This window comes from Aplysia californica, unplaced genomic scaffold (genome assembly GCF_000002075.1).
Source record: "Aplysia californica isolate F4 #8 unplaced genomic scaffold, AplCal3.0 scaffold00096, whole genome shotgun sequence".
Taxonomy (NCBI): Eukaryota; Metazoa; Mollusca; class Gastropoda; order Aplysiida; family Aplysiidae; genus Aplysia; species Aplysia californica.
Genome location: NW_004797366.1, coordinates 87,236 through 113,284, shown reverse-complemented (window position 1 = coordinate 113,284; position 26,049 = coordinate 87,236). Strand labels below are relative to the sequence as shown.

The following is a 26,049-nucleotide window of genomic DNA, read 5'->3' as shown; positions in this document are numbered from 1 at the left end:
CCCCCTTATTTTATTTATTTTCGAAACAGGTGAAGGTACCATTTTGTACTGTCATGACTCAATTGGACCCCCCCAAACCCTTAGAATAACATTAACAATACAGAACTGAAACACATCATTTAGTTGTAAAATTATTAGCCTATTATAAATATTATGCTGTTAACGTTGATATAGAATTTATAGATATAGATTCTAGATCTAATCTAGAGGTACATTCTATTTCAAGTCGAACCAGAAATCAAATATTATCTGATCTTTTTCCCCACACACTTTTTATTGCACAATCACAAGATCTAATCTAGTCTAGATCTATACTCCTCAAACAATTACTAGATTCTAGATCTAGATCTAAATCTAATAACTAACGACTCAACTTTAAATTACACACTTCTTACACAGCCCTACATAAATACATAAGGGCTTAAGGCCTAATGACCATCGCACAAGTAGCTAATTTCTATTTAGCTAATATTTCACGTCATATTATTATGATCTTTTCACTGTAACTAACAACTTACATAAACATTTTGTCTCAGAGCATTAAAGTACCTAGATTCCGAGTGCCTACTGATTTAACTCACAATTCACAAGATAAAGGAAGGAAAACACTCCACGGCTCGCGATCCAGGAACTAAACGGCGTCTTGTGGCGAGTCTTGCACCCAACTGCAGTAACACGACAAAAATCTCATTACTGAATACTCTACGTTAGGCCTATAATGCACTACGGATTAGAAGTGGGTCACGCCTCTTCGAGTAGGTGTGGTCAAATTCTTTCAAAATCGAGGAAACAAACAAATAAATCTTTACCTTCATGTGAAAGACATACCTTTTCGGCACCCCTGGGTATGTTTTTTACAACTTGACACGGTCGGTGCACATGATGCTGAGCGTTTGTTTGTCACTCACTGGAGAAACGCGGCTTGCACATTCCCCCATGTGTCGGTCTGTGTTGTAAGGTCGCGCTTTGCTCTGACGTCATCAGCGAACTGGACCAAAGGCCGTGCTATTCCTGGCGCAACACAGATATAAGGGAGATTACTACAGTTATTCCTACTTTATTTCGTGTGTGTCCCAGGTTCCCTACATCGTGATTATTTCCCCTTTTCTCTCAAAGTCAATGCACGGCAAACACCCTGCTTTTCTCCAATTTGTATGTTTTGGGCTACATCTTGGCCTCTTTTTTGTCCCGTCGTTGTTGTTATTCTTCTTCTTCTCATTCTCCTTTGGGGAATTAGGGGTGTTGTGCACAGCATTCGCGTGCGCAAAAAAAGATAATAATAATGAATGACAAAATTCCCACCTCCGGCAACGGACCCCCCCCCCCCTTTAGTCCTTTTAATTCAAAATTTGAAGGATGTCGATTGAAGAAGGCCTAGGGCCATACGAATGTTTTCCCTGCATTCTGTCTTCTTCTCTCCGTCTTTTAAACTCTACCTCTCTATGTAAGCAGACAATTATAAATGTGGCGATGGAGTTGTCGAAGAAGAAGAAGAAGAAGAAGGAGGAGGAGGAGGAGGAGGAGGAGGAGGAGGAGGAGGAGGAGGAGGAGGAGGAGGAGAAGGAGAAGAAGAAGAAGAAGAAGAAGAAGAAGAAGAAGAAGAAGAAGAAGAAGAAGAAGAAGAAGAAGAAGAAGAAGAAGAAGAATCCATGTGCTGGTACAATTAGGAGCTTTCTATAAACTTATTGGGTTCACCCAGAACCACCCCAAGATCGGGTCACGAAGAAAATAAAAATAAAGACAACTAAAGACGAGTATTATACATATTGCCAGTCCCACAGTGTATTGGTAGGCCAACGTGCAGTTTTGTGTTGCCTGTGTCATGATATGCTGTCGATACGTCTCTCAAAGTTAGGGTAGCCTAGTTAAGCCTAGTCATCTTCAGAATATCTAGTTATCTAGGTTAAAAAACAAACAGAAAAATCATTGAATAATGTAATTTTCAGTTGTTCCTTCTTTTTTCCCCCTGAAAATGACAGGTTGTTTCATAAAACTCCATCGCCACAAAGCAGGTAAAGTAAAAAAACAAAAAATAATAATAATAAAAAGAGTCTAAGGGACACTACTCCCAATTTAAGCATTATTATTGACAGGATTTACCGAACTTTCAAAGCCAAGATCGTTTTCTTTAGTTACTTCTCATGACTTCATGGTTGCTCATTTCCGTCTCTTGGAGCTGAACTTCATGTACTTGTAAGACAGTCAGGCAGAGTAGATTTTTATACCTTTAAACCGGTCTGTGAGTTTCTTTATTATATTGTTTACTTTTTGAGCTGAGTTTTTAGAAACCAAATGGCTGAGGCTCAACCGGGAACTTCAACCCAACCGGTTGATTCAGGAACTGCGACTGAGACAGTTGTTGTCGACAAGAGTGAAGAACAAGAGGTAACACTCCGTTTGACACACATGTGTATCATGTGTATGTGCTTCTTAGATAAAGAGATCTTAGGATCTAGATTCTAGATCTATGAAGAGGTAGGAATAGAGAAATGAAAGTATGGTTCCAATTTAACTTAGCCTTCAGTCAGCTTCTGTCGGATTCTTTCTGGAAGTAAAGTAAAGGTGAAGAAAGGTTATAAATTAGATCACTCTTCTAGTTGTACTTTTCAAGCTAAGTCTCTGTGTTTAGGTACCGCAAACTGGCTGTGTAGCACGGTCAAGGAGGCCAAAATTTGAATCAACAATTCTTTTGAAAGCATAATCTTGTGGGATAAAAGACTACAATACTATCGAGGTTTCAACTGCAGCGACCGTGTGTTTCATGCATCGATTTTTGGGGTGACTTCGGTTGAACAGACTAAACAAGGAGCGTGATTGTATTACGAAGTGACTAGATCTAGATCCATTCAGACTCGAGTCCGAATATGAAAAAATGTTATTCGGACTCTGATTCTTGTCCAGCATGACATCACTTCCGACTTCCTGTGACTCGTGACTCCAGCTCAGGCTGGGTACGTAGAGACCGGGATCACTTCGGGCAAAATGGCATTTTGTGTAGGAGCAGAGTTTATATCTCATGATGAATTTGAGGCCGGCCTGCAAAGTTATAACGCTTCTAATAAATGTTTATTTGTCAAGAGGTCACCAGAAGCAATTAAAGATGGCTCGTTAGGGTGTGTCGGGGTCGGATGGGCGGCCTGCACACATGTGGCTGTGTGTGTGTGTCGGGGGGGGGGGGGGGGGGTGGCACTAGCGGTTCGGGTGTTGAACGTCGCATATGCGTCAGTCTTTTTCCCCCCGGCAACTGATCATTACAATAATAAGTTAGTGTTGACGTAGATCTAAGTAATGAATTGTGTGTTGGTCTATGGAATCAAAAGTTGCCGTCGGCTCTACACAGCAACTCAACTTTTTCTTGGTAAACAATCGAGATGACACAGGCTTGTGTATTTGAACGAATCTGTCTTTTTTTTTACACAGCTCATAATATGCAGGCATTTCAGGCACTACTTGTGACTTCTCTTTATCCATTAGCTCAGCAGTGCATGTAATTCTCTACACAAAACTTCGTGTTTGCTATAAAACGAACACTCGGATTCAATGAGATTTTAGGTCAGGCCCAACGATCTCGTTGAATCCGAGTTCCACTGTATAGAGAGTAGAGTAGATATTTATCTACAGGCAAATCGCTGTCGTCACAAAGAGACATGGTGGCTTTAAGACGAGGAATCTCCTCGATCGAAAGAAAACTGGACGATAGATTGGATAAAGTCCTGGTTACACACATAACGATACATTGTACAAAAACTGGACGATCTAGGGATAATTCGATAGAATCTAAAGTTAGGTGTAAGTGTAACCACAAGATTGTACAAAATTTGGACGATTGAACGATGATTGGGAGACTCTGTCGCGTGGCTTGATATTTTCCGTGCAATTACGTTCAGATTTGAGGGAGACGTGCTGTGACGAAGATTCATTTTGAAATTTGCCGCCGCACAGAATTAAACTCAGGACTCAAAATTTTAAAAAGAATTACCGTATGTTAAAACTGATTTCATATTCGGAATCATCTTGGCCCTGGACCCCCAACCAGGGCACATATTAATAATAATTGGCAGGGGTCTGGGGGCCACAAGAGGGCCACTGAAGCTGAAGAAAATTTGCAATTGTGGAGCTGAAATTTGGCCTCTCTAGGTTAAAATAAAAAAGTAAAAAATGATTCAACTTACAGACCAAGGAAAATCCCTATACTATTGAACTTTAACCAGGCCTAAACTGGTAAAAGGAAAAGTAGGCCTATTCTGTTGTTACTATACTTTGTTGGTAAAAGCTTCTCTTGGGGACAAAACCAGAATGTGCATGATTATTCGCTAAATTATAATTGTGGGGAACAATTGTTAGTCATTAGGGAGGAGGAGAAGAAGAGGGGGGAAAAAAACAACAAAAGAAAACAAAAAAACTTCCGGGACCGGGGTTCGTTCCCATACTCATAAAAATAATTGTATGACTTCAGGCGCAAACACGCTGCCCATGCGGCTATCAGAACTTCCGACAACCAGAGGTTGATTAAGCTACACTGTTTCAGGAAAGGCAACTCGGCATAGATCAAGATGTAGAGATCTAGTTTTTCTAGGCCTCTTTGAACATTAGCCGACCACCACTAGATCTAGATCTAGTGGTACTCGAATCGGAAAATCTGGCCGCCTGTTGGAGATTCGGCTCAACTTCGCCCCCCCCCACTCAGCGAATCCGGCCGTAGTGTGTAATTTTCTAAACTCACAATTCAAATTGCCACCCCACTTGAGACACGTTTGACATGAAAATACTCCAAATTTAGCACAATAGTCGGAAAATAATGGTTCTCGGGGTGTTCCCAGACCTATTAAGGACTCACCTTGAACTTGTATCAGATGGGCAATCTTAGCTAAAGGATGGACTGGATATAACTTACTTGCAACAAAAGGGTCGCCAAGAGGTATTTGCTGGAAAAGCGGACCGGAAACCGGAAGCAGCAAATATTTTTTTTAGAAAACAAATATTTTCGCAGCACGACTCGGATTAGTCATGCAGGGAACCTCTTACAAGGTACGGAAAGTAGTGTTCCCATGGGGTGGCCGGATTTTGCGTGCGGCCGGATGTGCCAACAGCCCTCTTCTCTCCATTTCAAGACATTTAAGTAGCGTTGTATTTTAATTCCAATTCCACCAGGTACAGTGGACATTGTTTTAAATCTGCAGGACCGCCAGATGTTGGGCTTTCTCCGGTTTTGGCCCCTATAATACTGGATATCGACACTGACTTAAATATTCGGTATTGATGTTTTATCCGAAAGAGAGCGAGAGATGCGTTGCTATTTTTCAGTACAAAATGAGCAGTAATATTTCACTTGTTTTTAACAAGAGGGGATTTTGCCCCTCCCTGATCAAATAAAAATATGAAAAGGGAGTGGGGGGGGGGATGCCCCCCTGAATTTAACCACAATTTGATGTTTTGCAAGGTTTGATATCTGTTCCCACGCATCAAACATCATATTGGCATATGTCGAAAAGTAATCGTTTAGAACTAGAAAGTAATCATTGGTAGAGCCAAAACCCACACTCCATTGTTATCGTTCAGGCCAAAACCAGATTATCTCAGATTTTCTTTGGTTTAGCTGAGTTTTCAGTTTAGAGAGTGTTGTTCAATTAGCGATGATTGTTAAGAGTGTCGTGTAGAGTTAAGAATACCATGCTTGCAGCAAATTCAATTTTTTGACTTTTTTTCTTCGCCTACTTTTCTTTTGTCTTTCAGTAACTGCAATTTGAGCTGCATTGTTCTTTTTCTTCAACATTGTCAGCTAAGATCCTCTGCTGAGCAGTCTCATAGAAGCAATGAAAGAGTTGATAGAGAAAAGAGAATGATCTTGAAAGAAAGCACAGCCAGTGATGTCATGAAAGGCACCCTACTATACCATGCGCTGTCACATGCTTATAATGTGGAGGGCCTGTGTGACTGAATTTGAATTAAAATTAGCTTTTCGCGGAGTCAATTGACCATAAACCAAAGGTTGTGCGACAGGGGTAGATTCACTTTCCTTGCATTGTGTTACTAAAGCATGCTCTTGGGGCCTATAATATCAACAAAAACATTAAAATGAATGTGTAAAGTAGGCCGAAAAATTCCCCCTTCCTTTAAGTCCTTTTGAAATATTATTTTAATTTTGTATTTGATGCGAATGCTCATAACTTTTGAGAACCAATTTTACATAAGGTATAAGGGCCTATACTGTTTACAGTTGTAACTCAGTCTTTTTTTTAAATAATTTTTTTTCAGCCCAAAGCCATATCATAGGCCCATCAAAAGAATGTATATTATATTTATTCATGATTTATTTTTTATACAAGCATGTAATGAAAGAGGAAGCTGATCTTGGGGTCAGGAGTGAGTTTGGTATGATTTAGGGGTGGGGGGAGGGGATATTTGTTTTGTAAAATGTGTACGTTTCGTCTAAAAAAAACTACCTCCCAGTTCAATTTTTATCCTCTGTTGAAACTTAAATTTAACTTGCTTCTGATTGCGGTGGGTTTTTTTCCGGAACTTCTGCCTGAAGTGGTCAATGGCTTCTTTATTTAAATGCCCATAGTGAATTAGTAAAATTTCTTTTTCTGTGGTAAAGAAACTTCAGTCCATTCCTTGCTGATTGATATGGAGGTTGTTTGGGGGTGCCACTGTTAGTCCTGTTCTTTCTCTTCTTTCCAGTGTAATGCTGTTTCAGTCTTTCTTTCTTGCTTTTTCTCAGCCTTAAATGCTTGTTATTGTACCTATCATGTGCTTCTCTTTCCTCAACAAACAAACAGACAAACCTTTCTAAAAGTTTATCGGAAATCTTTTGCCTTTGCATGTCATAAATTTAAAGGTATCAGTGAGATTGGGCAAGTTTTTCTGCTGGATGGTTCAAACAGTTTAGTCATCTGTAGAACAAAGTTTTCTTATGAGGACACAATCGATTATTTTCTTTCATTTTAGTCTTAGAGTATTTAAAAATCTGCCGTCGGAGTGAGAGTGGAAATTAATTTCTGTTGTATTATTCTGGCAAGGATACCTGATACCTCAAAACAAGCGAGAAAAAATTTGAAAGATAATAGGAGAGCGAAGCCATAATATCCTTGCTTTATGGTTATCAATACTTTTGATCAAACTTCTCAGATGATGTTCAGCTCTCCATTAAGACATGCCAGTCAGTGTATGTGAAGTAGTTTTTTCCCCCTATTTTAGGAGACCCATGTTAAATAAATAGTAAACTTCCCTGTTCATATGACATGGAGTGAAACAGCTGGTACCGTAGTAAATCAACTTGGATTAATACAATGCATGTGACTCATGGCTTGAAGGTTTGTCCATCTTGAAAACTCCCACAATGCATGGCAACTCTCATTGGCTGTTATTTTTTATTTTGTCGTAGGTCTTATAATATAATACAGTTGTGTCTGTAAACTAGAAGCACCGGGACCTCTGGGTTTTCGGGGTTTTTTTAGGTTGCCCTAGCCTAATGCAAGTAAAAGAAAAAATTGGGATTATTCATGTTCAGTTGAAAGGGACTCCTCTATTTAATTCTTTTTACTCTTGACTGGAATGGTTTGATCTTGTGAAATGTTTTTGTGTCTTGATGGCTAATGAAAGTAAAGCATGGTCCCTCTTTTCTTCCCCAGAGCCCTCCTGTATTACATCTGAGGCTGCAAAAACCTAAAAATGATCACAAAGTGAAATGGTCAACAGACACAGTGGACAACGAGTTCATGGGGAAAAAGAAATCTAAATGTGAGTCTCATGCCTATGTCAGTTATTGCCTCATTGTTTATTGTATTTTTTACTTTAAAAAACCCCAATTTGACTCCAACAGACAATTTATCTGGCATTTTACATCTAGTCTGAATACACAGGATCAGTCATTTTGGCTTCTAATTCCTTTTCTTAGAAGCCCTTTACAAGTCTGATGCCCATCAGTCCTCAGGCCACCTCAGACCTATCATCAGGTAGACATGAGCATGTAAATGAAAGACGTCACTAAAGTTGTTTTAAAAAAAGCTCTTTGGAGGTTGGCATTTTAACTCTGACAGAGGTACTCAACTGTGCTTTGTGACACATGCAATTTTGAGAGTGAATGTCCTGAAGAATGGACATTTTCTGTGATGGTGGTCCAATGGTTAGAAAGTACTTGTACTTGTAGCCGTTTTCATTATTCAACAATGAGTAAAAAGTTATGGCATAGCAGGCATTACTTTTAAGCCCATCTTCAAAAGTTCTTGTAATGATAATAGCTTTATTGTAAGGTTCTTTGTAACTGATCACCAGATAGCTTGGAACAAATGACAATGCCCGACGAATGTATTTCTATAATTTCGTTTCATTGGTTCCTCTCTGCAAGACAGTCTGGGCTGTTATCTCCTCTGTGTAATGCAAGACTCAAAATATCATAGGGTAAAGCCATGTTTCACTTTAAGCTTTAATCAACACATGTGGTGATTTTTTTTTTAAAGTGTGTCCTTGAAATTTTTTACTCTTATAATCTCTACTTTCAGGTTGCTGCATTTATGAAAAGCCAAAAGTATTTGGGGAGTCTGATTCCTCATCGTCCTCGGATGATTCTGATGATGAAGGTTGCACTCCTCACTGTCGTGGTCACAAGAAGAAATGCTACCAACATTCCCCCCACCCCCACAACAACGGCAGCAGCCACGATCATGCGGAGAGCGGTGGCCAACACCGGGATGATGCAGGTTAACCGAGCTGTAAAGTATCCTCTTTTTTGTTGCTTTTTTCTGTATTTCATGCTTTTGCATGCATTGATTGTTTTTAAAGAGTTGAGGTCTATTTGTTTGCTTGTTTGAGTTGAAGAGACACACATGAATAGAATAGTTTAGTTTGAGTAAATCATGGCCTATTTATAAACCGTTGACTTTCAAAATGTTCCTGAGAAAACATTCGAAGGGCTTCAAGTAGGAGGAATGTGGTGACCATTCATTTGCAAGCTTTTGGCTTACAAGGTGTTCCCAAACTTTTCTTGTAACCAAGCAACGGCATTTCTTGATGTGAGATATTGCCCTTTAACTTTAAATACAGTGGAAACCTGATATAACAGGGATGGTGGGAGTAGTGAAAAAGTCCTGTTATATCCGATCCCTGTTAAATCAGAAATGCAAGGAAAGTGAGCATTTGTGGACTAATCTAGCTGTACTTATTCATGGGTTTGTTTCCCTAGCCACACGTACAGGGGTTTTGGCACCAACTTTCTCCTTGCCTCCTTAAACCACATCAGCATCGGGTAGTCTCATCTCCTTTCGATCCAGAGCATTCCATTGGAGTATGCTGCCACTATCTTCTCTCTATCCTTGATAATGGTGTGAATAGACCCTTGTGGAATGTCGAACTGACGACAAATCTCTGCCTGTGGAGCTTGCTTTTTGTCAACAGTCTGGATTATTTCGTATTTAGGCTTAGATCTAGGCCGACCGGTCGTCCTTTCTCTCTCTCTCTTACTTTTTACACATTGTTAACGAGCCTTTGTCCCTGCTATAACCAGTTGGGCTCCGATGAGGCCCTGTTATTGCCCATAACTTTTAATAGAGACAAAGAGTCGAAAAAAAACGGGGATTTTAAACATCCCTGTTATTACCGGGCCTGTTATATATGGTTTCCACTGTTGGTCCTTTTTTTTAAAGGCAACCTGTATTTCTTTATTTTTTAAAACGAACGGCCTAATTTTGTACACGTTTTTCTTTTGGTGTCATTTGTCTCAAATAGAAATAGAGGAAAAGAAAGTCTCTAGCATTATTCCTCCTTTGAAAATGACTCAAGTGGTGAACTCTACTTGAAATAGATGAAATAAACATTAATAAACTAATTTTTTAAAACGATAATGCACAATGCCTTTTTTTATTCTTGGCCTTGTTGAAAAAAAGATGGAGTACAGATGAATTTTAGTTTTTTTTTAAAAGCGATTTTACTTCTCTGACCCCTTATTTGTGTAAGCTAAGCATATATATGTTATATGTTTATGTAAAAATGTGTCCTTTTCATATTTCCTATAAGGTCCGAGCAGGGCCTGTCCGTACCCTGCATCTCCGAGGATGGCCTGCTGCCCTAAGGACGGACTGACCTGCAGTTTACCAGAGGCTCAACAGCTGGCTCAACCTTCGGAGGAAGGAGGAGAGGGCCAAGATGGCTGAATGGTGTTGTTGTACAGAACTCTCAATCTCGTCATTGTAGACAATCATCTCATCAATACAGGGCTCTGTCCTGGCTGGCATAGGAATTCTTAACTGTGTGCTATTTAGGCTTTTGTTTGTGATTTGGCTGTAGTGAAAATTTTCAAGCCTTTTTTACTCATGTGCTTTACTTAAAACCATTTAAAGTGCTATAGACTGCTGAAAAAAATGTATCTGGTCGAGGAAAGCTGTAAAAAATGTTTACACTTACTTTGTACACTAACCTACAACAGTATCATTTCATGGTTTGTGTGCTGTTGCCCAGTTGAAAAATTCCATTAGGTTTCTAGGTGGAATTTATTCTTGTATTTCCCTTGCCAGCTGTTCATGACCTGTAGGGCGTTCCTTTGTTCGTCCGTCATCTTGCCTCAGGGTTGGACCAATTTGGGTCTGAAGGGCTCTGAGGTAGTCAGCAGACTTTTTTTTTAATACTCTCATAACTGTCATCATAGTGCCAACAAATTTTGTACCTTGTGCATCAGTATTGTTGCTTTATTTCTGGGCCTGAATAAATCTTTGTTGTACTTTAAGAGATCTGTGCAGCTTCAGTCTGATGTAAGTTATGGCTTAGAGCTTATAGGTTACTGTTTTCTTACTGGAGTTATTAATTAGGTTGAAGGGCATCGGTACAGTTGCGGTCATATTATGAACTGGTTGGACGATTTTTTAATTCGTTTACCGATGGGCAAGAAGAGTACAATGATGAATTAGATGCAAATAAGTCATTCGAAAACAAACCTATAGCCCAGTAGGAAGAATAAAGAAGGAACAAGAAAGAAAGGCAAAATGGCTGAAGTAAATATTACACACATTATAATGTAATATCAGCATTGATGTTCAAGCATAATGATCAATCACCAGTGGGGTTTCACCTCCTGCACACACACACACACACACACACACACACACACACACACACACGCACATGTGCTCATGCACACAGGAAAGAAATCAGGTCTGTCAACATCTCCAGCTTACCTCTCTCGACCTGTTATGTATTATTACACAACTTGCACATATTTTGTCTTGACACTTTTTGCAATTATGGTTGTTTGTTGCAGGAAGTGCAACAGACACAATGTGGTTGAAAGGAATATATTGTTAATGTTAAGAACGGTCAGTGCTCTGCTCTTGTTCTTTCTGTTATAAAGAAAGTGAAAAGCGTTCTTATGTATTGCAATTCCTTATGCTGTGATTGAGTTGAATGCTAATGGTACTTATTGATTGGAGCTCTTTGTGTTCTGCACTGGCACTGTTTTGTTTTTTGTTTTTTAATTAGCCACTAGTATCATTACAATGGGATTGGGAGCTTCTTGAACAAAATAATGTGTATATGTAGTCATGTTATGATTATAAGATACTTTTTGTGAGCTGTCGGTATCAGTGTTTTAGTTTTAGTGATGATACAGTGGAACTCGGATTCAACGAAGTCGTCAGGTCTGCCCTTCAAGTTCGTGAATCCAAGTGTTCATTATAGCAAACATTGGGTTTTTGTGTAGATAATTACAGGCACTGAGCAAGTAATGTATAATAACGCTTTCGACTTTCTCGATAAAAAAGTTGTCTGGATTCAAATGAGAGGCATTCTCGTTTCTTTGATCCTGTGCAGAAGAAATGCTTGAAAAATTCCAGGAAAGTACACTGAACTCTACCAAGCACAATTTGTTCGAAAGGGCAGATTCTTTCAATTGCACACCTGTGTTATCTATTATCTATAACGTATTGTTTTCCGTACAAGTCATGTTGTTGTGTAGAGCCTAGCATACGACAACGTTTGATTCCACAGACCATCGCGCTTTCATTACGTAGATCTATGTTAAGACTAGGTTTTCATTGTAATATTATATTGATCAATAGCCGGGGAAAAAAAATTAAACTGTAATGCGTTTGTAGATCTATCTTTATTCACTGACGTTCAACGCCCCGACTCCCCCCTCAGACTCGCTCACGCATGCACAGTCACACGTGTGCTGGCCGCCCTTCCAACCCTGACATGATAAGACATGTATGCATGCCGACAATGCTTGTATTTGTATGAAAGAAAGCTGCTGACTGGTTGCATATAAGACAATATAGGCGAAGTAAATAATGGTCCATGAACAGGTGCCATGGATGATTTCCTAGAATAGATAAAAGGTTTGTTGCACTAGAAAAATGAGAGAAGCCACGTCAGCTAGGGATGTTCACCGTGCGAGCAACTTCGTTGAATCCGAGCCCGCTCATTTATGTTTTCGTTGAATCAGTTGTTTTTATTGATTTTAGTGAATTAAAAAAATCTGGGAATCCAACTCCTTTCGTTGAATCCGAGTTCCACTGTATTCATCTAAGGAAAAGGTTAGACACGCAATAGGCTATGACAAAAGTTTGGTTGGATAGAGGCAGGTACTCTACATTTGCCCTCAATGGGGCATAGAGTGAAGGGAAAATACCACGATAAATGAAATTTCCATATATATGCTTAAGCTGCTACAGTTTGTGAATGAAACTCATTTGAAGTTTGAGCTTTTACTTTTAATGCTTTTAATGGAGCATTTAATTTCAAATTTTATGACGTTTCAGTATTGACTGCCAAGAAATTTAGCCAACCTCCTGTAAAGACTGTCCTTTTGGGGCAGAAAATTACAGACTTAATATCTTGTCTCGTGCTAGTTATGAACAGAGTACCGGTATGTTATTTCTTACTTTAAGGGGGGGGGGGGGGGCTACACCTGAAAGCTATCTCGCTTATTACTGGACCGAATTTTACCAAATTTCACTCATATATAACAAGCATACTAAGGAGTCTTAAAATCCGCTATCAAATTTGAGAAAAAGTTTCGTTTCCATGGATACAACGGCCATATTGGATTTTGTTGACATGTCTTACGTAATGAATACCGCACTTATCGTTCATGGGAATTAATTGTTTTTTTGCATGCATGTTCACAAACATTAGGTCTAAAAATTTGTCGTTGTTTTTTTTTCCTAAACGAATTAGAAAAATTTTTAATTTATTTTTTCCTGAGGTCGCATTCAAGTTTGCAAAAAATCAGTGAAAATCCTCACTCCAGACTCCACCAACAAAAATCTATTCCAGAAATAAAAAATTCAACAGATACATTTTTAGTATTACATATTCTCTTCATTCTGTGAAAATTTCATGCAGATTGGATGAAAAATGGTGGAGTTATTTAAAAAAGTATAGAGAAAAGTCGCGTTTTGAGAAAACGGGCGATAAAGAAAAATAAAATACTGACTTTATGAGGAAATGGCGGTGACAAACACGCCCGGTATGGGAAAGAATACGGTTTTTGGGGGTTCTTATACGATGAAATAGTTGTAGGAGAGACTGAGAAGCTAAAAATGCCTACAACTAAAATTCCATAATTTTGGGCCGAATTTGGACTTTGGGGGTGTAGCCCCCACACTTAAGGCCGACTCAATTGACCGGTGAACTGCATGATGTATTTTAGAAACTAAACTTGAGAGTTGAGGAAGCTGTACTTCTATGGCCATGATTTTTAATTTTAAATGGTTGAGATGTTTCAGCCAGTGTTTTTGGACTGTGTATAATTGCAGATGGCAAAGGTTGACATTTTTCTCTTTCTTTTTGCAACCGTGAAGAAAGAATTGTAAAGTTTTCTTCTCATGATTTTTTTCTTTCTTCAAGAGAGGTCATTCGAAGTCTTGGAGATCAGTCTTGTCTAATTTATAGTGAAAAGGATGTGAAGACAAACTTTTCTTTTCTTTCACTGACTTTCATCATGATCCCAGCAAAATGAAATGGATAAAATCAAAACTTTGGTACAGATTTTTGTTTTCTTATAAGTCTTTTAATTTGCTGACAACAGTTCCCATCTCTGGTGTAGAAAGGCCGTTAGCTTGCAAAAACAGATCCAGAACTTCAAGTTCAAGGAAATATTGTTTTGTGTAGACCAACCAAGATCTCAAGGCATAAGTGTTGGGTGTACAAAACTGCTCTCCAAGTCCCAAGTTTTTAATTAAAACTTTGATGTGTGTTGTGATACATGTTTTCAATCAGGATTGTTGTATATGAAATTCATATTCTTTGAACATGCTACTGATTGTAGAGACATTAAATCTGTAAGAATGTCTGCAAAGTCAGTGTTCCCTTCTTCCTTTTACTTGGTATATCACATTCTAAGAATGACAGGGATGGGGATGGGACTCATAAGAGTCCCTTTCATATATAACTAAACGTAACCTTTTCCGCAGTGACATATTTCATGCCTTATTGGTGGAAGTGACTGGGTGTTTTTCACCTGCACACTCTGACTCTGATATATATAGAGAAATATATGACACAGGTCTGAAACCTTGTGGCTGGGCGGGTTACACCAGTACTCCTTAGATGAATAGAAGTTTGTATTGGGGATGGTGAGGTGTATTAGAATACTAACATTACTGACAAGCTTTCATCTCATTAAATCAGACTGATAGCCTTTAGATTGTACCGAGTAGAGGACTCAGAACTATGTGACACCTTTTTTGTTAAGTGTCAAGCAAAAAAAAAAATGCACCTCAGACTGTGTGTTGATGATAGTGTGCTGGGCATCTGCATCGCATACTATGTATCATCAGTATAGTGTCAATATTGTGTAGTTTGTAACTAAAATGGAGTGAGAGCCCTAAGGGCAAGCACGGTATATAAGAAAGTGTGTTTTTTATATATATATATATATATATATATATATATATATATATATTATAAATAATATACAGTCGAACCTGCCCTGACGGCCACCTCTATAAGACGGCCACCTGTACAAACGGACACTTTCCATTTCCCCCCTTGCGTTTTTTCTATATAATTTAACTGTAAAACGGGCAACTGTCCAACGCGGCCACCAATTTTAACACACAACCCCTATCACACTAAGCAATAACACCTGTCTAAGACGGTCACCTTAGTGACTCCATTACGTTTTGTCATAAATTGTGCATTGGCCCGTGGCGTTGTGGGCGAGCCGTCATAATTCAATCACCTGTCTATGTTGTTAGGTCATCCCTCCGACTGATCATGTTGCGTAGGCCCCTCCCACTGTTGACCAATAGGTACCAATTTTCAGCAGCTGGTGAGGTAAGCCTGTGATCTTTCATAAACCATAAGTATGATAAGCCCCGCCCAGAACTCATGCGCAAAGCGTAAGTGAGAAGAGTGGTCACTATTTACCCAGTCTGTAACAAAGTAACAATGGACGCCAACATGAACATGTGACAGAAACGTCGCTCGTTCTCCTAGTGGTGGCGACCCATGTCAGCGTTTGTTTTAACATGGCACTCGGTCTTCCTTGTCTGATACATTTCGTCTTATTGTCACCCTTGCGCAAAATCAGCCACAAAACAGGATGACCTTCTAAATAAGCTAAACCCCCCTCCCTTACCTTATTTAGGCCATATGTGGGCGAGCCGTCATAATTCAATCACCTGTCGTTGTTGTTAGGTCGTCCCTTCAACCGATCATGTTGCGTAGGCGTAGGCAATATAATATATATATATTAAATATATGCATGTATAATAAAAATGGTGGGGAATTCACCATCATGAGACAAAATAAACGCAAGCCAGGGTTTTTGTTATGAAACAGCATTGTATTTATTAACAATAATTGTAACTTGATAGCATTCCACTGTAAAAGTGAAAGTCTGAGTGTCTCCATTCAGTCTTTGCATAGAGTAGTAAGTAAAGGCACGTTGAAACTGAAACAGAAGTTTTCCTAGCAAACTTTTCGGAGTCCATAAAGTGAGAAACATGTTGATGTAGTGATGATGCTCTTGTAAAGCAGAAGAAAAGAAAGGAAGATGGCACTTGGCAGCACAATTAGGGTATATAAGTGCCAAAAATAATAAGTGTAACAAGAGAGTAACAAATACAAAAAAAGATAGATTTTTAGTTTTAGTAAGAGTAAGAGTAAGAGTTTTACATAGATGTCGAAGATTAGAGGTGTTACAAGAGAGTAACAAACATAAAAAAGGAGGAGGAGAGATAAAGACGACAGATGTTTGATAGGAAAGAAGGAACAACAAACCGTACCAGAGCACCCGCCAACCACCCACTGAGGAGAGACTTACTTAAAAGGATGATATTAATATGTTTGGTAGGAAAGAACCACACAAGAGCACCCATATCAAGCAAAACACAAAACCAGACAGTGGAGTCTAAAATAGGCAATATGTGAGGCAGCGTGGTGAAATCAGGCAGGCTTGAAAATAACGAAATCTGAGAAACAGGCATTCATCTGCCAGTGTGGAAATTTTTTATCGAATTTTTGTTTTTTTGGCTTAACCTAATTTATGTCCAAATAAATACACACTTCCTTATGTGAATTTTACTGAAAAGCATTGGTTAAAGGCACAAAATATGTCATTTTCCTTTAGCTATCAAATTTACCAAATTTTGGTGGCCATTTTCTCGCTATTGTTACCAAAACCAGGCGACCCAACCTCTTTCTTTCGCAAATACCTCAACTTCTATTCAAGATAGATGAGTATTTTATTCTTTGAAAGCAAGGAAAATGAATAAGTTTTCAGATAATACAAAGAACTCCACATGCCTGAAAATTGACAAGTGCCTGGTTCCACCGTATAAAATGAGCCTACATCCAATGAAACATTGCACTTTGATCAAGGTGTCAGTTTGAGGAAAGAGAAGCACTTGGCACAACAATGGTCATTTAGTGCTGGGAAAAAGTAAGACGTTTAGTTTTAGAAATCTAGTAAGAGTTTACGGCACTTGCAACACAATAAGGTCATATAAGTGCCGAAGAATGGATGCGTTACAAGAGAGTAACATACACAAAAAAGAAGGAGGAGAGATAAGGACGATAGATGTTTGATAGGAAAGAAGAAGCCAACCACACCAGAGCACCCGTCAAAAGAGTAAGACGGACAGACAGAATCAAAATTTAAAAAGAAAGGAAGTAGGACCTACCAGTGGCACCCTTCAGCCACCCGTGATCAAGGAGTTGTGAAAAGACTATGTACAAAATGATACAGTACAGCACACAGACAGTTCTTGGAGATATAGTGAGGTAACCAACCCCACAATGGTCCTATTTTTTTTTTTTTTCACAAGAAAGCAAAACAAGTTCGAGTAAGTTTGTTTTTTTACTGCACCGGCAACACAATTAGGTCAAGTAGGCCTATAAGAGTAAGAGCTGAAGATTAGGTGTTACTTGAGAGAGCACACAAAGAAAAGGAGGCGAGACAAGGATGATAGATCTGTCCCCGTCGTTTTATGCAAGAAAAATTGTGAAATTATGCAAACTGAGCCCAAAAATGTGAAATTATGCGATTCTGTTAATTTTAACAAAGAATGATAAAAAGGAAAATAATGAGAAATTATGCAAAAAAATGATCAAATTTTGCTAAATTATGCGGGGTGCATAAAACCCAGGGGACAGATAGATGGAAGATGTTTGGTGGAAAGATGGAGCAAACCACACAAGAGCACCTGCCCACAAAGCAAGAAAAGACAAAATTAACACAGAAGAAGACAGGAGCAGACCACACCAGAACATCTGCGAACCACTTACACACTACAGACATCAGGGAGATCAGTCTTAACAACAATAACACTGAAACAGGAAACACAAGAAGTAGACCACATTAGAGAATTAATGCTTTCAATAGTGATGATGTATGCTTCCCAGGAAGCTGAGAATGTTTCGGAGTGTTCTATGGTCTGCTGGGGTAATAATATAGTGTAAAGCGCATAGAACCTGCTGTTGAGCGGGGATATGCGCTATACAAATGCTATCTATTATTATTATTATGATAAAAAAGGAGAAATGAACCATCCCAGAAAATGCAGAACCACCCCATATAGCGGCAGTGTACTTGTGAAGTTGCAGAGATGTAGAAAATAGGCAGCATCAGGAGAAGGGGGAGGGAAGAGATGGTAGGGGATGGATGTAGTGTTGTGATTGTTATTGGTATGTTTAGTTTACAGGTACTAAAGACATAATATAGTAGGGCATGGATGACTTAAACACATCGGGGACTGACAAATGTGTCCAACGCATCCATAATTCAGGTTAACTGTCAATGAAAAATGAGAGATTTATTATATCATTATCAGTTAAGGAATGTCAATTTGTTCGAGCTACACGTGGTTTTGAGTTTTCCGCTTTCATGTTTTATCTGTGCCTGACTGTACGTAGTTCACTATTCCCCTGCGGTCTGGCAGTGGTTCTAGTACAAGAAAAATGAGCATGAAAGAAGTCAAAGGTTAAAGATAATGGTTCATAAGACTCTGTATACATCTTTGGTCCAACAAGAACGGCAACTATAGTATAAATAAAATATGAAATAATAAAACTACAACAAATTGTAAAAATTTTACCTTTCCTATTCTTTTCTATAAATCAAAACCTGTCACCTTTTAATATAATTGTCCTGCTTACAGCAAATTATTGTGAGTATAAGTATAAGTAAACACATACAGTACTATGTTTGTTATGAAAAGCTGATTACCTACACCAAAGCTATGTTGGAAGTACTAAAGCAATAACATTCTTTATCGTATTTAAAAGCAGTTTTATATTATTATATCTAGTTATAACTTATGCTATAAAACAATATCATATATATATCATGATAATAATTCTCAAATATCGGTTAGTAATCTAAGACTTCATAGTACGATAGATCGTAAATCACTTCATGGGTCATTCACTGTTGGAGTAAGGGATTATTCAGTCTTGGGTATGTAGATGTTGAGTACTCATTTATTTTTATACTATCGGCAAGCTCTTCAAATAATAAATGTCCTTAGCTCAGAAAGAAAAATTTTGAGGAAATGAAGTATCAGTAAGTACCCTTCCCACGAATGCACCCAGTGTCCTATTCTGCTTAATTGAGACTAGAATTCACAGAAATTATGTGTTGATCATATCGCAAAAAAAAAAAATGACCCTCCCAACAATGGCATTATATATATGCTGCAAAAAGACTGCGGTTACCGAATAACAGCTGCTCTGGATAGCATAGAAAACAGGGACAATCATCCACAATAAGACTACCACAGCTCATTCTCTCTCTCTGATCGGAAAATCTTAAACCCAAAGCCAAAGACATTCACAGAGAACAGATAAGCATCAAAGCAGTCTGAGGCATGCTGTGCCATTGGTCATGTTTCTCATATCGGAAAAATCATACATCGAAAACCGTCACTCATAACAGGAGTCGTAAAATGAGAAGAAAATGGCCAATCCAAAGGCAGTAGTAAATTAGTGGTGTTAACACTCATGCAAAACTTATCAAAGCCTCATACAACTAAAACTGCACATTGAGAACTACATGTACATAAATGTAAAAGCACCACACTTTCAAGATTGGCATTTCAATCTCTCTAACCATCTGTCCAGATGTCTACTGCCAATTGCACATGTAAACCTAACACTATTAACAGATACCCAGTCATATGGTCAAAGTGTTAAAAGTTTCAATTTCAGTTATAAAACGAATGAAACATCTTCAGTTTCCATATGGCGTGACCTCGATACTTTCTTGTCGTATCTCCATATTTTTTAAACAGCGAAAATGTGACATCTTCTTAAGCTCTCTCTTTGCTGTGGACTGTTTTCACTTTAATGTTATTAAAAGTGGAGATACGACAAGAAAGCACCAAGGTCGTGATGTGTCGGTAAATAGTAGTAATTTACATGTTCGGTATAAAAATGGCCACATTTCACCAATAAGCAGATTAAGGTAATGGAAACCCTGAAGAGAAACGGAGAGAGCAGACTACAAAGGAGTGTCCACCTATCGCATGCTGGACCTCTCACAATGTTTGATACTATCAACAAAACAAGTAGTCAGTAAAAACTGAATGTCCCTCAGTCTGTTTCATCCCCCCCCACCCCTTAAAAAAAAAACCCCACATAAGAAAGAGGCGCAGGCTGTACTACTATACAGTCAATGACATAGAAATCAGTTAATGCCACAAAAAAGCATGTTAAAACCAAAACTCAACAGCTTAAAAAACATTTTAAAAAATGAACATCATCTTGAACAACCCCCAACCTCTCTCCAATCTTGGATCAAGGGCTGACAGACCCCAAAAGTATCTTTTAAAAAAAAGTTTTAGTAAGAGTTTTTCCGCACTTACAACACAATAAGGTCACATAAGTGCCAAAGATTAGATGTGTTACAAGAGAGCAACAAACACAAAAAAGAAGGAGGAGAGATAAAGATGATAGATGTTGGATAGGAAAGAAGGAGCGAACCACACCAATAGCACCTGCCAACCAGGCACCCAAAGTATCTTGCGTGTATTCACATCAAGTTATGAACCCCTTTTTTCATGGCCCGGGATATTATAACACAATATCCATCAATGTCCATTATAGACCTCCCATATTCACAGCTTGGGGCCGATATGCAGAACGTCCATCACAAAGCTGATCGAGGTCAGGGGGTCATCAAATTCGTGCATCGTGTCCTTAGCCAGGACCCACTGGGGACGGATTCGTCGCCGCTTGGTGGGCGTGGCTACTGGCATGGTGCAGTTGAAAGACTTCATGGCGGCCATCTTGGCTTGGGTTGCCTTGTGAGTACGGCTCACCTTCAGTTTTCGCAACGTCAGTGAGTGAATGCTCTGTAGACGCTCGATGAGGTGAGCCTGATTTAGGATTACCTGCGTGGGGGGGAGGAGAAAGAACAGGAAAGGATAAAACTGTAATTAATTAAACTGACCCCTTTGTGGGGCAGAAAACTTTCTACAATGTGAAAGTTTGGTATATATATATATAAGATGTTTTAAGTTACTTTTTAGATGTAAACCCTTAAAAAAAAAAAAACTCCAACAAAATCCAACTCTGAGAAGTGTGTTGAGGAGAGAGAGAAAACAAAAGTCCTTGACACTTTGTCATCACATCTCGCCGATCGGCAATGTTTACCACCCGGTTTCTTTGGATTTTCCCCAAAATGCCGTTGCCTTTGATGGCAAGGGTTTTTACTATATGAGCCTTGTGATGGCAAAGTGTTAAGTAGACAAGAATAGAAGCACAAGGCCTGTGGAAGGAGTGGGTGGGGATGGAGGGGGGAGACAGAGAGAAAGAGAGAAACAGAGGGAGGGGAGAGACAGAGAGAGAGAGGGGGAAGGGAGAGAGAGAGGAGAGGGTAAGGGAAAGAGAGAATATTGCAGCATTTCTATTCATGTAAATGTAAGGTAATTGAGCCCGGTTATATTTCGTATGCCCTTAGAACATATCCTCCGGGAGCACTGAAGGCCTACTAAGCTCTTTGATTCAGGTTACATGTACTGAACAGATCCATTTTTAGTAATCCAGCATCATAATGGTCACATACTATACTGGCATCTCACACACATATTAAAGATGAAAATGGTCAACTCGTCATACCACCAAAAAACTCAACCAAAAAACAAACCATCTTTGGAACATACTGGACATTGAAGAAGTCCTACAAAAGAAATTTACAGCTGTACAAATTCTATGCCCCCAAAGACACTGTTAAGATAATTTTGAAGACTGACTGCACCCGTCCTGCCCATCAAGGCCCCTCAAGCAAACTGAGATACAGCATCCAAACAGACAGACTGTGACTCTCATGAAATAACTTCCTCACTTGGGAATCAAACTCATGTCTTGTGTGAGCAGTGGTAAAAAGATTAACCATTACACCATGTGTGTCATGACGTGGTGGAATCAGGCGCTCGTCAATTTTGGGGCACATTGAGTTATTGGTATCATCTTAAAGCCTGTCCATTTGCCTTGCTTGTGATTGAAAAAATATCTATTTATCTTGGATACAAGTCAAGATATTGGCGATTGAAGGAGGAATTGCTTGGTATGAGAGGTAAAATGAGCGAGAAAATGGCTCTCAAAATTTCTTTAGCCTGAGAGTCTGTGGAAACTAAAAATTTACATCTTTTATGTCTTTAATCTACAATTTTCATTAAAATCCACACAGGAATGTGTTCTTTAACAGGCATGAAAGGTGTTGAGCCAAAAAAAAAAAAAAAAATTCGATAAAAATTCCCAAACCTGCAGAAAAATGCAAGTTTCTTCACTTTCATTATTTTGACGAGCGCCTGATTTCACCATGCTGCCTCACATATTCCTATATAAATGTCAATCACAAATGAGTTTCACAGGATGTTGTCCTGTTTTAATTTATTAGGAGTCATTTTGATAACCGCTTCAGCAGTTACCAAGTGAAAAAAGGAAACAGACCACAGCAAAGGCACATCCACTAGTATGTGCATCTCCACTAAAGAATAGTTTTTTTAAAATACTTCTAAGAAAAATAAGTCACCTGTCGTCTTCGAGGGTCCAGTCCCAGAATGCCAAGAAGCATGCAGCACTTGTAGAAGATGGGACCCTTCTCTCGATAGATCAGCATCAGCTCCATGATTGTTGAGATACTCTCCTCTGGTTCCATCACCACGGCAACAGTTTTGTCATACTACGGATAAAAAACAAATTAAATACTCAAGGAGGGAAAATTCCAACCTAAAAGACAATGCACAAGGACATCAGTTACTAAACTGATTAAGGCAAACGCCAAGAAGCTGCGAGAAGCTGAAACACTCAAGTGCAAAAATAGAGTTTGGAAGTGGAAGTAGTAGCAGTTTTTATTGTAATAATTACAAAAATATAGAAAATATTGGCATTCCCCTTCATCCGTATTACGAGACATTTGAGGGCTTGTCTTTCATAGTGGCATCCATTGTCAGTTCATAGAATATGACTTAAGTTTTGACACTTTATAGACACAAACTAATATGAGGTCAAACAGACAACAATTGCTGAGAATAATAACTGTTCCTCTCACCCTCTTTTTTGCTTGAAGAAAACGACATAAATGTCTGGATTTTGAGGATATTGTTTTCTAGAAAAAGAATCCCCAGGTGTCTTTTGCTTTAGTTGCTTTGTGAGTGTCTAGTTATAATAATGGAAATAACAGGAAAACACCAATATCCCAGTCACTTATTGCTGGGGGGAAGGTAAGACAGACAGGTAGACAGGAATAAAAGAGGGTAAGATCCTGCGGGCCAAGCATAGACAGACATTAACACACACCCATTTCAGGTCATTGACCAAGACGGGAGAGACATTAATTATTGAATGAGGTCAGAGAGAAGTAGCGAATTGTGAAATCCTTTTGTCGGGTAACAGAATTAGACCATAGGATAGAGGAAGAGACAAACCTTGGCCAGATTGAGCAGCGTATCCACGGTGTGTTTGATGATCTCCATGTGCGGGATGCTGCGGTTACAACTTGCGGCCAGTCGGTAGAGGGCCGGCACGGCGTCCACTTCTATCATGCGCTCACAGCACACGGGGGACAGGCGGGTGGACACCTCTGGGGGAACACACAGTGAGACAAACTTATGGAGGCCTGTTAGTCTACAGTAATGTGCTTGTCTCTCAAGTCAAAGCACCTGGGTACAAGGGTAGGCCTACTTGTCAGTCAAGAAGTAAGGCATTTCTTTTAACCCTTTCAGTACACCAGGGATTCCACAATTTTACGCTCAGTTTGAGGCAGCGAAGGGTGTAATCTAGAAGGCTATAATTCATTCAAAGATTGATGGATTTGTTTGTACGAACGCTCCCACTATTTGTACTCTAAGGTATCGAAGAAGCGCCGCCCTTTCAGTTGTTTTGCACCCCCCGATTATTATTTTCCAGCTTGCCACGACAGACGATCATATGAAATATTATATCTAGAATCTAGATATCTCAATGAAACTTCTTTTTTTTGGTGTAAATGGCAAATTACCCTCAGCATCAGTACCGGTACCGGGTTGGCTACCTCAATTTTCTGTGCATTTATTAAACTTTTGTACATTGCTATACATTTTTTAATGAAACCAATTTGTTCCTTAATGGGAAAAGATGTCACAGTAACTTACAAAGATCACTGAATTTCATAATCTCTTAATCTTTTATTCACTGAAGGAGAAATAAAACATTTGTTCCTATGTTCCTACTAGTACAGGGGTATGAGGTTGAATGTACCCCCCCCCATCCGATACCTTAAAGTAATTGGTCCGAGAATTAAAAAAAAAAAATGGGTGAAATAAATAGGAAGTAACTGTAGCACCGGACCAGATGTGGGTCTTGGGGTTGACAAAATTAATACCCAAAACGCTAAACCGTGGAACCAAAAACACCTCTTAAGTGGCGATCTGGCGTCAAAAGTCTCAAAATAGAGGCCGGGCAGTAAAGGCTAGCAGTCCAGGCAAAATTCTAAACTAAAACTGAAGAAATTCAGCCCAGCATTAAATGCGTGAGAAAACTGTTTGATTACTTGAAAGGCAAAGAACATTAAGCTCAAGTAGGAAAATCCATGTAGCAGGCACGAATATATTCACAGCCTACAGGAAGAAGAAACTTATCTTTGATGACCCTTAAAGTCTAGTGGGGTAGTACAGAGGAAAAAGACTAAAAAGCCCCAGAAAAGAGCAAGACAGACATGATGGAAACGAGAGTAGGATAGTTAAGAGGTAAAAACCAAAAAGTGCCACTCTCTAACCACATGCAATCCACACTGAAAACTTCTATAAGCTCCTGACCACAATTTACTTTTGAATTGTAATGTGAGGTGAGTCAGCATGATGTACAGACAGTCAAACCTGCTCTAACTGCCACCTGTCCATGACATCCACTTGGGCAAAAGGCCACTTCCTACTTCTCCTTCCTAAGGTTTTGCTATAATATAATACAGTATTATAATGAAACTGACTGTCCAAGCCTTTCACCTTTCTCAGACAACCACTTTTCTTCTCGACAATGGGTAGTTTTCTTCAACAATTTTGACAATGCTTTCATATATCATTCACCAAAAGTATGCCCAACAAAGCAAGTGACTGCTTTTCCAACACAGCACTTTGCTTCCTGCACTATTCTGTAAAAAGGGAACAAACAAGCAATGGAATTTGAACTTTGGAAGCAAAGTGGTAACCTCTAACAAAAAACAACAATAACAAAAAAAAAAAAAAAAATCTTTCATCAAATTTCAGTTAACATGAAAAGAAACTTGGAATTTTGGAAAAAATCTGGAGAACGGTAAACTATGTGGAGGACGCCTCACCTAGGTGCATCATGGCTTCAAGGATGTAAGCCACGTCTTTGTCACGCAGCAGGTAGTCCAAGGCAGACGACATACGCGACCCCAGCGTCTTCTCTTCAGTGGCTTCTTGACTCAACTCTGAGATTCTCTTCCGTGCCTGGATGAGTCTGCGGCTACGGCTGTTCCGCCGTACTTTGTAGCCACGCCACAACGCCTGAAAACAACAGACCAACATTAACATTACCTTCTAATTTTTACAAGTGACCTAGGAAATGCTTGTAATTTATTTAATAAGCTGTGTAGAGATTTTTTTCTCATAGCTCTTGGTTGCAAAACGGATGAAAAACTTTTTTTTTCACCTCCCACATAATGTCATCTATTTTAAAATCCCTCATAAATCTTAAACAGAGACATCTTAGTTTTTAGGTTTAGTAAGAGTTTTACAGCACTTGCAACACAATAAGGTCATATAAGTGCCGAAGAACAGATGTGTTACAAGAGAGTAACATAAACAAAAAAGAAGGAGAGATAAGGACGATAGATGTTTGATAGGAAAGAAGGAGCAAACCACACCAGAGCACCCGCTAATCACCCACAGAGAGATCAAAGTGCTGGGAACTGATGACTTCGAAGAATATCCATTCCACGAGGACAACACAGCACTGAAGACTTCCCTGATCGCACAACAGGGAAAGTTTGATGAAATACAAGAGAATTCAAAATATGATTGTGTTTAATTTTGACCTTGTGCTGACATTTTCTTTACCCCCATCCTAAATGTTCTCCCCTCACCCCCTACTCCTTTAGAGAGAAAGAGGGAG

The 26,049-nt window shown here is 39.1% G+C and overlaps 2 protein-coding genes and 1 long non-coding RNA gene across 4 annotated transcripts in view; 1 reads left to right on the top strand and 2 right to left on the bottom strand.

Annotated features, from left to right (window-relative positions):
- The window catches only part of LOC118477437, a 3,537-nt gene extending 2,581 nt beyond the window's left edge, over positions 1-956 (bottom strand). The window contains exon 1 of one of the 2 annotated variants that reach the window (XR_004858379.1): positions 810-956. This is a non-coding gene — a long non-coding RNA (uncharacterized LOC118477437). The remainder of the gene's footprint in view (positions 1-809) is intronic. The other variant, XR_004858380.1, reaches the window with a different exon arrangement.
- A 1,140-nt stretch (positions 957-2,096) lies between these two features.
- On the top strand, positions 2,097-10,957 carry LOC101859394 (E3 ubiquitin-protein ligase PPP1R11). Its single transcript, XM_005095111.3, has 4 exons — positions 2,097-2,385; positions 7,632-7,740; positions 8,502-8,699; positions 10,012-10,957. Exons 1-4 carry the CDS (start codon positions 2,293-2,295, stop codon positions 10,146-10,148), a joined length of 537 nt encoding a protein of 178 aa, XP_005095168.1. The 5' UTR covers positions 2,097-2,292; the 3' UTR covers positions 10,149-10,957.
- Positions 10,958-20,371: 9,414 nt separating this feature from the next.
- The window catches only part of LOC101859161 (abnormal spindle-like microcephaly-associated protein homolog), a 32,003-nt gene continuing 26,325 nt past the window's right edge, over positions 20,372-26,049 (bottom strand). Inside the window, exons 21-24 of the mRNA XM_005095110.3 lie at positions 25,250-25,442; positions 23,364-23,518; positions 22,469-22,618; positions 20,372-20,825 (exon numbers count right to left, since the gene is read on the bottom strand). Coding sequence (XP_005095167.1) covers positions 20,550-20,825; positions 22,469-22,618; positions 23,364-23,518; positions 25,250-25,442 — 774 coding nt within the window. The 3' untranslated portion in view covers positions 20,372-20,549. The remainder of the gene's footprint in view (positions 20,826-22,468; positions 22,619-23,363; positions 23,519-25,249; positions 25,443-26,049) is intronic.